At 31.9% G+C, this 11,856-nt stretch overlaps 2 protein-coding genes across 2 annotated transcripts in view; one reads left to right on the top strand and one right to left on the bottom strand.

The window, feature by feature from the left end:
- Window positions 1–1,937, top strand: part of LOC116014922 (protein ECERIFERUM 26-like) — a 2,861-nt gene extending 924 nt beyond the window's left edge. Inside the window, exon 2 of the mRNA XM_031254882.1 lies at window positions 771–1,937. Coding sequence (XP_031110742.1) covers window positions 771–1,640 — 870 coding nt within the window. The 3' untranslated portion in view covers window positions 1,641–1,937. The remainder of the gene's footprint in view (window positions 1–770) is intronic.
- Window positions 1,938–9,060: 7,123 nt separating this feature from the next.
- LOC116017297 (chaperone protein dnaJ 20, chloroplastic-like) lies at window positions 9,061–10,874 on the bottom strand. Its single transcript, XM_031257851.1, has 2 exons — window positions 10,393–10,874; window positions 9,061–9,372 (listed from the first exon to the last, which is right to left on the bottom strand). The coding sequence occupies exons 1-2, from the start codon at window positions 10,870–10,872 to the stop codon at window positions 9,229–9,231; spliced, it is 624 nt and encodes a 207-aa protein (XP_031113711.1). The 5' UTR covers window positions 10,873–10,874; the 3' UTR covers window positions 9,061–9,228.
- Between the last annotated feature and the right edge of the window lie 982 nt (window positions 10,875–11,856).

Below are 11,856 nucleotides of genomic sequence, written 5' to 3'. Positions count from 1 at the left end.
CCCCCCCCCCCCCTCCCCTCCCCTTTTGTGTCTCAATTTCATTTTACTATTTTTTACATTTATTTTTTTCCAAGTCTAAAAATAAATAAAGAACTAGGTTGCCACAGATGTTTTTCCTTATTATGTTTGCTGGTATAAGTATTATATTTTATTATCCGTTTTGCAAGACAAAAATCCTAAAGACCGTCTCTAAGTTTTTGTCTTCAAACATAAAAAAGATGAATAGAGTAACATATTGCTAGGTGCTCAGTGTAATAAAAGTCCCAAATAAGGTAAAATATTATATCTACAAAAGATACCCACAGAACTACAAAAGAAACTTCTCAGTTTGAAAGTGTGTTCTATAGCTTGTGCTTTTTAATGGGAAACAAATTTGCCCACCTAAAATTGTACTCTTATGTGAAGATGATAGAAACACCAGTTTAATGCATGGGTTCCACCTTTCTAATTCTCACATCAATTGTGTGTACGTGTATACTTTAATTAAATGATTTTTAAAAATCTAATTTTATTTAATTAGTCCATTCGATCTAGTACATAATTAAATAATTTCTAAAAACATCTTTTATCGGTTATTGAATCAAACAGAATTTTTGACTTAGTTCAATCAAAAGAATTTAATAATTTATTTTGTTTTTGTTATTTCTATTTTTAGCTTTTTCGAGCCGTGCAATAATAAATGCTATTGTGCAGTTTAATAATTTATTTTGTTTTTGTTATTTCTATTTTTAGCTTTTTCGAGCCGTGCAATAATAAATGCTATTGTGCAGTATAATAAATTTAAATGCGGTGGAGTAGCATTGGGCCTAACCTGGGCCCATGTTCTTGGTGACGTCTTCTCAGCTACAGAGTTCATGAACATGTTTGGAAAAGTTGTTGCCGGTACCAAACCAGCCCGGCCCATGAGCTTGGCCCAAACACTGACTAAGGCAACGGCCCATCAAGAACTACCGAAAGTTCTAGAAGATCCACTTTCCATCAAGAAAGTTGGCCCAGTTGGAGATCATTGGACGGTCACCAACAATTGCACAATGGAGCGTTTCACTTTCTTCGTGGGGCCGTCACAATTGGGCCAAATGAGGTCCACAATAGGAGACTACGGCCCATTTGAGTTACTCTCCGCAATCATTTGGCAGGCCGTAGCCCGGCATCGTAATGGGCCTGAGCCCAAAGTGGTGACGGTTTGCAGGAAAAGCCCACAGGCCCACATCAAAGCCGGCAATGTCGGCAACAGCCAAGCGGTTAGTACAGTGAAACTTGGCGGCGACTCCATCGGAGAATCCAATCTGGCGGAGCTCGCGAGGCTGCTGAAGCATGAAGGCGCCGACGAGCGCCGGAAAATCGATGAAGCGATGGAGAAAGAGCGCGGCGACGCAGACGTCGTGTTCTACGGAGCGAATTTAACATTCGTCGATATGGAAGACGCCGATTTCTACGGATTCGAATGGAGAGGACAGAAGCCGGTGAAAGTGAGCTACCAAATAGATGGAGTCGGCGACGATGGCTGCGTTTTGGTGCTTCCGGCGCCGAGACATGTCGGAGAAGACGGTGCGAAAGGAAGGCTTGTGACTGTGATTTTGCCGGAGAATGAGGTGAAGGAGCTGAAATCGGACCTCAAAAAGGAATGGTGCATTGCTTGATCGAACGAATTGAAGCTCGTTTCATGGCGCTGCAGATAAACTGAACACCAAAGGCCGCCATTGTTATGCACAGTTAATCCTTAGGTAAGTGAGCTTTACCGTTTTACCAAACTTATCTTGCACTTTGAACACTACAAATTTCACGTTTTCAATTCTCATAGAAAAAATTCTAAAAATGTGATATGTAAGGGATTTGAAAATCTCGAAATATCTAGTGTATTGCTGATCTTAAAAATTGTACTAGCGTGTTGTTTTCTTTGAACACTATTTGTATTCATGCTATGTTACCTTCTACAATGGTTTTGTTATAGAAGATATAAATTTTAGAAATTTTTTTTAATTAATATTCTAAGATATGCAAAAATTATGCTTCAATTAGCAAACTAATTGGTCTAATTCTAAAACTATGAACTAGGAAGAATATAATTAGACTATAAGGTATTACAATTATTAAAATATATGGTTCCTTTGCGCACCTAATATGTTTAATTGTATATTATGTCCATGCAATTAATATAATATGTGTATTTTCAATTTATTTATAGATATATACATAATTCGTTAACTGCAAACACATAATTAGAATGTTATTTTGGATCAATGTCTACCATGCAAGTGCACGTTAGAATAATTAAAAAAAAAAAAAAAAGTCTACAATTTTCATATTCTTCTTTTATATATGAAGTATAAGTGAAGGTAGGAATAAAAAAAATTACTTTTGGTCCATTGACTATTATACATGAATCACATTTGGTCATTAATTATTAAAATTTTTAACTTAGGTGCATGACTATGTAATTTGTATCACATTTAGTCTTGTCATTCAATTTCCGGTCAACTATTGCGGAAGTGCTCCTTTCAAAATAAATAAATGTTGTACTTCTTTCAGAAGTGCTCCTTACGAAAGAAGCGAATGCAATGTTTCTTCCGTTAAATAGTTATGCACCTATTAAAAATTTTTAATAGTCAATGACTAAATGTAATTCATGTATAATAGTCAAGAGATCAAAAGTGAAATAAACTCATAATAAAATATATAAATTATTCCTTAAAATACAAAATAAATTTAGTTAAGGTTAAACATTTTGAGAGAAATTTATTATTTTGGATAAATCTTTATCAATTATTAATTGATGAATTACGTTTAGACTACTCTAATTTTAATATGCCACGTAGATTCTGAAAGCAAAAGGAACCAGTATTTGACTCCATTTCTTCTTCTTCTCCATTTCTTTGAACGATTTAAGGACGTTAGCAAAGCCTCAACAATAGAGTGATGACTGCCACGCTTAGAATCAATAGCACAGTTGGAAAGCCTCCGGCATGGGTTTAACTTTTTGATTTAGTAAGTAGTGTTTGGATGATGAGATCAAAATTTAAAACTCGATATCAAAACAGTGTAAGACCATATCTGAGTTATTGTGATTTATATCATTTCACATGTTCGGTCATATTAAAGTGTGGAGAGCCATTAAGGTCAGGAATTCAGCCTTCTTGAATAAGAACATCACAGTTAGAAATAATATTGTGACAATGTCCATGTAATATGCTTGCGAAAATTTATTTCTCCAATCACCTCCAATGTTGGATTTTTTTTTTAGTACTACTGACTCGGTTACTGAAGCACAAAGAGTCAACAGTTGTCTCCACTAAAGCTCAAACCCACTCCCATTATCCATGTGGGAGTGTTAATCGGGACACCGGGTGCCACTAGACCACAAGGTCATTGGATATTTATATAACATCAAATTTCACTTTTAGTACTCAAATATTGTAGCATTGCTACATTTAATCATATTTTTTTAATTTTGCTATATTACATCCCTGACTTTAATAAGCAACTTTTAATTTTAGTCCTTGACTATATTGATATTGTCATATTTAGTCTTATTCTTTTAATTTTGCTATATTACATACATGACTTTGAGGAATTTTCACTTTTAGTCATCAACTACTGTGGTATTCACATTTAGTCTTATTCTTTTAATTTTGTCATATTACATCCATGACTTTCATTTGATTTCACCATTAATCTTCCGTTAAAAATTCAATTAATTTACTGTTAGAATTGACAAATAACGAAGAAAAATTCCTTACACATATTGTAATTCATATTTTGAACACATTAAAAATATCGTAAATATAAAATTAAAGAATGTAATATCGTAACTCATAGAAATATGTTCGAAATATGAGTAAATGATATTGAAACACAATGATATCATTAAATTGACATATAACAAAGGAAAAAATCATTACACTTATCGCAACTCATATTTTTGAGTTACGATATTACATCATTTGATATTTACGATATCTCTAATAATATGTTCGAAATATGAGTTAGGATATGTGTAACGATTTTTTCCTTTGTTATTTGTAAATTCTAAAAACGCCAATTAACAGGATTTTTAATAGAAAATTAATGGTGGCAATCAAATGAAAGTCACTGATGTAATATGGTAAAAAAATTTTAAATGTCACAATAGTTGGGGACTAAATGAAGAAGTTGCTCAAAGTCGATATCACCTCTACTGAGACTTGAACCCACAACCTCCATATAAAGTGCAACTTGATGCCACTAGACCACAAGATCTTGGGAAAGTTAAATAATATTTAGAAGTTGTGAAGTTGAAATATTATTTTAAGTTTAGAATAAATTCTATTAAGAATTATTTAATATTTGAGAAATGCGGACAAAAAAAGTGCTTGTATTCTGTAACATTTTTGCATCTCAAAAATGTTACAAAATACAAACATTTTTTCAACAATTTATAAGTCTTTAATTATTCAAGGATGTGATCATTATTCATTAGTCTTGTCTTGAGAGTTTTAAAGAAAAGATGTCATGCGTGAAAGAACAGTTTCTTGTTACGGTAATATTTTCAGAATGAGATTTCGAATCCGTGATGGGAGGATGATAGAAATTATTTTTGGCTTTGCCATTTGTAATGTACAAGAAGTTTTTCATGTGGATGTTTATATGGTGTTCATGGCATGTTGTGTACATATTGTACATGTGGATTTGATAAAAATATCAAGCAGCCCATATGGCCATATGTGACATGTAGTAGATATTTATTTATAAGATTATTTTAAGAAAATCACCTTTTTACTCCCCTACGGAGTATTTTATTTGGCATTTACATCACACAAATCCCTTAAAAACGTGACTTTGATTAGTTATTTGTGAATAACACGTCATCCTGTGTCCGAATTAACAAATCATCATTTCATGGGAGTAAAATGAAAGTCAACCATTTTTTTTAAGTCTTTGAAATGATTGAATTGTAATTCCTTTACACCTAAATTCATCCCAACTAAACATCTCATTAGTTAATTCATTGAGACACACAATGATGCGAAATCTCGGGATACATATCCTAGATACAATATGATGTTAATTGCCTGTAAGTGTAGACCAAGTGATAAGAGAGTTACATCTGTAGTCGAGAGGTTGTGAGTTCAAACCTCAAACTTTTGGGTTTGAGCCGGTCAGCTATGGGTAACCTAGGTTGGTTTACACAGTCAGAAGTGGGTTACGGTGTGGAACTTTTGTATCATACTATCGAATTTGATATTCATTATATACCATATTTATTAACTTACTTTTACTATTCTATTATTGGATTCAATCATAAAACTTGTGCGAATTATATTATGGATCAAGGTTCACCTTGCATTATAAACAGTGTTACAAAAATTTCATTTAGGCAACGATTAATCGACGCCTAAGTGCTAAGCACTGGCCGGCCGCCTAGCATATCACCATAATTGGTGGTCTAGGGGGCTGGCCGGCTAAACGGCCGACTAAGTGCCGCCTAGGCCGCTAAGGCGCTAACCGCCTAGGTCGCCTAGTCAACCGATTAGCTATTGTTCCATTCTTTTTAAAATGGGTTATATTTCACTCAAAATGATATCATTTTGAGCAAAATAACCCCAAATTGTTCAAACATTAGATTTTTTAGGTTAATATTTTAGTATTAACTATTAAAGTATTAAATAATTTATAATTATCAAGTTTTAAAAATTTTAAAATTTTAAACAAATTAACTACAATATCATTTTTTCCAGAGTTAATAACCAAAATGGTCCCTTGACTATAGCGAAATTACCAATTTGGTCCTCGACTATTATTCTTGCTTAATTAAGTCCCCAACTATGAAAATGTTAACCAATTTGGTCCTCCGTTATCATTACCGTAAACTGTCCGTGTATTTTGAGGGCAATAATGTAATTGCACACTTTTCTTACCTAAAATGGTCCAAAATGATCCTCTAGGCACCATGAATATAGTGGAACTGAGAATGAAGTATCAACTTTCAAAACTTAGAAGATTTCTCTCTCGATCGTCGAGTTTCTCTCTCCCTAAGCTCCTTTTTTCTGTATCTTCTCCCCCATTTTTAGGGTTCTAGCTGATTGCTTTCTGTCCAAATCTCTCATGGCGATGAACAATGAAGATGCGTCAACCTTGGCAGAACGCTGCGCAAACATAGCTCTTAGAGAGGAAGCGAATTGAAAGGGATTTCTTTTGCCCTTTCGGCCTTTCAACGCACCCTAGCAGATTCTGAACAACGAGTTTGGTCACACTGGTAGGGAAATTCTTGACTACATACCAAGATCATCATGTTTGATTACATGCAACACACAATGTCAAACATCTGGAAACCTGTTCGCGGTGTTCGTATCATCGAAGTCAGGCCAAATCTTTATGAATTTCAGTTCTGTCATCCTAAGGATGCTCAGCGTGTTATCGACGACAACCCATGGTCATTCGAAAACTGCATGTTAGTATGCAAACTGCTCCGTTCCGGCGAAAAGCAGTAAACATCTCTCTTAATGGGATTTCCGTGTGGGTTCAAGCTTACGATCTCCCCTTTGATCGGTTACTCATCAACGACAGTCCTAGAGATGATCGGTAACTTACTTGGCAAATTTATCAAACACGATTCCATCACCACAGGGGCAGTAAGTTCCTTGGCTCCGACTTCAAGCACAAGTGGCCCCTCAAGGATTACATCAAGGCATTCGAGAATATATAGCCACAGCACCTGCTTTGGAATCATTTGAGCATTCGTAAATGAAAGGATCATTGACAGGTACAGATCAAAATGTGCTAGAAATAATGGACATAGACAAGTTATGTATCATCGTGCCACTCCCTTTCCGACGCTGAATAAGTTTCATACTATTTCAATGCCTACTTCCAGACGAAAAACCAAGCCTATACTTCCATACGCAAAAAAGTTGCAGGGTGACAAGTAATGGGTCTGCTACTTTATCCTATACCATGCAATGTATTAAAAAAATTGGTGGAGTACAAATTGTACTTGATGGAGTGAAGTTTCATTCTAATTTTCTGCAATTTCCATGACTTAGAGACAGTTAGTTAGCACTCATGTTTAACAAGAGAAAGGATGTCCTTGCCGATAGTTCTTTGCGAAGGATTCCCAGGAGCTGTACAGTAAATTAAATGAGTGGAAAGGCGGGGAAGAAGAAAACTTTAATAAATAAGAGAAATGAAATTACCTTTTTGTCCTTAAATTTAACGGCTTGTGGATGAAATGTTAACAGAGGACCAAATTGGTTAACATTTTCATAGTTGGGGACTTAATTAAGCAAGAATAATAGTCGAGAACCAAATTGGTAATTTCGCTATAGTCAAGAGACCATTTTGGTTATTAACTCTTTTTTCCAATAGGTCATTCTATAGAAAGTAAAAACATACCCCCAATCAAACTAACTACAATCATTGTGAGATGATATATTCACATAACAAACCGGATTTGGTGAATTGTCAATTTTTAACCCCAAAACTGGTATAACGTTGTCTTTTTTTCTTTTTCTTTTTTTCTTTTTTTTTCCAACTTCAAAAATGAATATATTCCACGCTTTCACATTATTGATTATCCATTCATCCTCAAAAAGAAATTGTTGTACCTACAACTGGATAAGCTTTGCCATCACCCAACAATACTAATTCAAAACTGGGAAATAGAAACTAACAAAATTAATCTAAGGTGTAGACTTGACAATTCGTGTTCATTTTCATCATTTCGTGTCGAATAAACATAGGTTATTAACGAGTTTGGCCCACAAACGAAACGGGCCATTAAACAACATGTAACCTAACAAATTTCAAGTTAGTTACATTGATATGACATAAAATGACATGAATAAATCCGCTAACACATTATTATTATTATTATTATTTAATTGACAATTTATAAATTTATCTAGTATTTATTCTAAAAACTAATAAGTATTAATGAATGTACCTTTATTTATGTCCATTTTTCTGTTATATTTTTTTTTATACATTATACTATAAGAATTGTACTATACAATATTTTGGGCAAACATACCCCTAATGTTATAACTTCCATTATACACATTATATATTGGAGTATTTTTTTTCTAAATTATAAACATCAAATTTATAAAAATATTTTACATTATTATTATTATTATTATTTATAATAATATAAATATCTAAAATTTAAATAAATCTAAAATTTTAATATAAAGTATCTAAATATTAGGCACTTGTTTTTGCGCATCGCGCATAGAAAATACATATGTATTATAAATTACACAAAATAAATAATAATATTCAATTAATACAAATATAAATTCTAGTTTCATTTTAGTATTAATACTTAGTAGCAGTTGGTTTTGTTGTTGTTTAACAACTTAAAAGTACTAATTAAAAGTTATATATTATGAATTATCAAAAGTTTAAAAGATTAATTGGTAAATATAGAGTAACTATTTAAATTTTAATTTAATAATAATAATAATAATAATATAATAATAATAATAATAATAATAAAGTATGGGTATTTTGGACTTTATACTACTTATTCCTCTTCAAAAAAAAAAAGTCACTTTTTTTAGTCTTTGAAATGATTTTTTGTCAATTTATGGAGACATATAATGTTGTGATATTCCACGATACCTAATTTGAAATACAATATGATGTTAATTATTTTGTTGATATTCCTAACTCTTTAAAAAGTCAAAATTATCATTTGAAAAAATATATGGTGACTTTTATGCTTTATTATTGAATTTGATATTCATTATCATATTTGTCAGCTTATTTTTACTGTTTTATTATTAGATTCAAATCATTTAATAATCATAAAACACATTACCATTTGTTTCTCCTTCTTTTAAACAATATTAAAAAATAAAAAAAAATTAAAAAATTTGAGTACTATTGACTCTATTACAATGTAATAATAAAAAACAATATTGGCTCTTTGTGCTTCATTTGGTTGAAAAAGAAAAAAATTAAGAATAAAAAGATCATTATCCGTAAATTCAATATGAAACTTTTATGTGTGTGTGTGTCTGATATTTATTTAAAATTTTAATTAATTAATTATTTATTTATTTATTTTGATTCTAATTCTTATTTATTACCAAATAAAGAAACTTCTTTCTCTTAAACCCATTACAATTATCATTATTTGATTTCATTACAATTATCATTATTTGATTTCAATTACGACTCTGATCGCAATATTTGAACCAAATGCCCCTATGTATGCACAGTTGATGATATACAAGAACATAAGTTTGGTTAAGATGATGTTTGATGGCTTTGTGTGCGCATTGTTGCTCCCCAAGATGTATTGTGATGGGAATCCTTAGACATGCTCCTTCTCTTTAACTCTGAAAGCTGAGACTGCCATATGCTTTTCCATTCACTTTTATCCTCCATTGCCTGTATATATTAAGAAAAAATAAAATCAGTTGGTTGATAGTAGTTAGGTTTTAAAAAATAACTTGAATAACATCAGCCGAGTTAATCAGACAGTTGATTTGATAACCACAAGATTTCGAGTTTAACTCTCTAGAGAGGGAGTGATATTTCAACATGTCTTCCTAAAACTTGTTTTAGATATATTTGAAAACAGATCTAAACATAGTAATATTAAATTTTCTTTCATTTTCCAATGAAGAAATTCCATTTAAAAAGAAACACAAAGAAAGTGTTTTAGAGAGAGCATCATAACATAAAGATTTCGATTTAAATGTTAACTGTAATATCGAATTAAATAATGTGTTCCGTCTATCTAACATAGATGAACTACACATTTATATTTTATATATTATATGCTGACAAAGTAGGAACTAGATAGATTGTTGTTGATGTAAAAGGGGTAGCAAAAGGTTCCTTAAAAGTGGTAACTCAGATTGAACAATTTTTCCTTATTCAATGATAGGAAAGCAATATATAAACAGGGAGAGAGGATAGAAATAAGGTCAAATGAATAATCCCAAATTTATACTATTGTTTTGAAACAATCCCAAATTTATACTATTGTTTTATCAGATCGACATCCATATAAAAAATTGTATGTACAAAAAGTAAAAATCTCATTGATTTGTTCGGTAAATAATTAACATATCAATCAATTTTAACCTATTTGACAATTATTAGTTGTTTGACTTAGTTAAAAAATAACATAAACGTTTGGTTAATAAGTTTTTTGTAACTCTAAAATATAAAATTTTAAAAGGTTACTCAAAGTAACATTTTCAATTAACTTTTTGAAAAAAAGAAATTATACCAAACAACTATCAGCTAATTTAACAAAACATTTTTCTACAATAAACTAATATTATCAATTAATTCTACCTTCTAATTCAATCAGCTAACATCTATTTACAAAAAGGCTCGTATCTTTTGTCGCCAATTCAGAACTACCCAAGTAACAATAAAGAAAAATGAAGAACAAACCTGGTGTGTAGAGTAACGCGTAGGTGAGGAGAGGGGAAAGCGGAGGCCTTTAGCCCTATCTGTATCATACAGAGCTCTGGTTTTAGGATCGGAGAGTGTCTCGTACGCGCGCTGAACCCGAATGAATCTCTGGGTATACTCTTCAACCCGCTCGGGCGGCGAGACGTCGGGGTGGTACTTTCGGGCCAGCTGCTTGTACGCCCGTTTGATCTCCGGCAACGACCCCGTCTCGGATATCCCCAGGAGGTCGTACAAGGAAGCCTTGAGTTTGGATTGGACTATGAAGGGGCCGGGGCGGACGGGGTGGCATGTGTGGGAGGAGAAGCGTGGCCGTGGGGGATCGGTTCTTGATATCGTTAAACCAAAGGAGTTGCACCACAACATCTCTTCTTCTTCTAAATTGATGAGAAATGAGAATCTCTCTGTTTTCAATAAATTGTGAGTTAGGGGGGCATCCACAATATTTAATAGTTTTATCATATTTTTTTCCTCCGTCCTAGACTCCTACTCTATTATTATCCATAGTTTGTACCGAATGAAATACTTCTAGATCATTATTATTTTAACTATTTTTAATTATTAAATAATATGTTTTCCACGATAACTCTGACTCTCTCAGCATGCAACAAGTTAACCATTCAACTATAATTGGGCATTTAGTTAAAGAAATTACAATTACATTTCTACTTAATTTTTACATGATTTCGAAGATAAACAAATTCTTTCGTTTGGTTAGAGGAATTACAATTTCATGGAATTAAAATTTCTTCATATTCATGAAATTAGAATCCCAGACCCCCTTAGTATTTTAATTTCATGAATTTTAGGAAGAAAAAAATAACTTTGAGATAAAATTGTTCCTCTTTTTTTTTTAAACCTAAAATTGATGATTGGTCTCTCTCTTTCTCTTGTAGCTTGTCTTCTTCTTCACTTTCAACATAAAATGTCAATTAGTAAGCCAACATAAATCAAATATGTTTTCTCAAAACTCTCTTATCTATTGTATTGCTTTCGTTATGCAATTCTAATATCCATTTACAACGTGCTACATAAATTTTCAAAAGTAAAATTTGAATTTGGTCATTTAAGATTTATAATAATAATAAGTATGGGTATTTTAGACTTTATACTACTTATTCCCTTCAATTTTCATGTATACCAAACATTGAAATTGAAACCTCCAGTAATTCTATTCCTGCAAACCAAACACTGAAATTTAAATTACCATTTTATTCACACATTATTCATCTCCCATTTTCCCACCTAATTCCCTCACTCAAACCAAATGCCCCATCATAGTTTGATAGTCGGATTTGATCCATAATTCCTACTTAGGTAACAATTTTCACTTCATCCTATATATATATATATATATATATATATATATATATATATATATATATATATATATATATATATATATATATATATATATATATATATATATATATATATATATATATA

Source organism: Ipomoea triloba, chromosome 4, assembly GCF_003576645.1.
Source record: "Ipomoea triloba cultivar NCNSP0323 chromosome 4, ASM357664v1".
Classification (NCBI taxonomy): domain Eukaryota; kingdom Viridiplantae; phylum Streptophyta; class Magnoliopsida; order Solanales; family Convolvulaceae; genus Ipomoea; species Ipomoea triloba.
The sequence above is the reverse complement of the archived record's forward strand: the minus strand, read 5'-3'. Positions and strand labels throughout refer to the sequence as shown.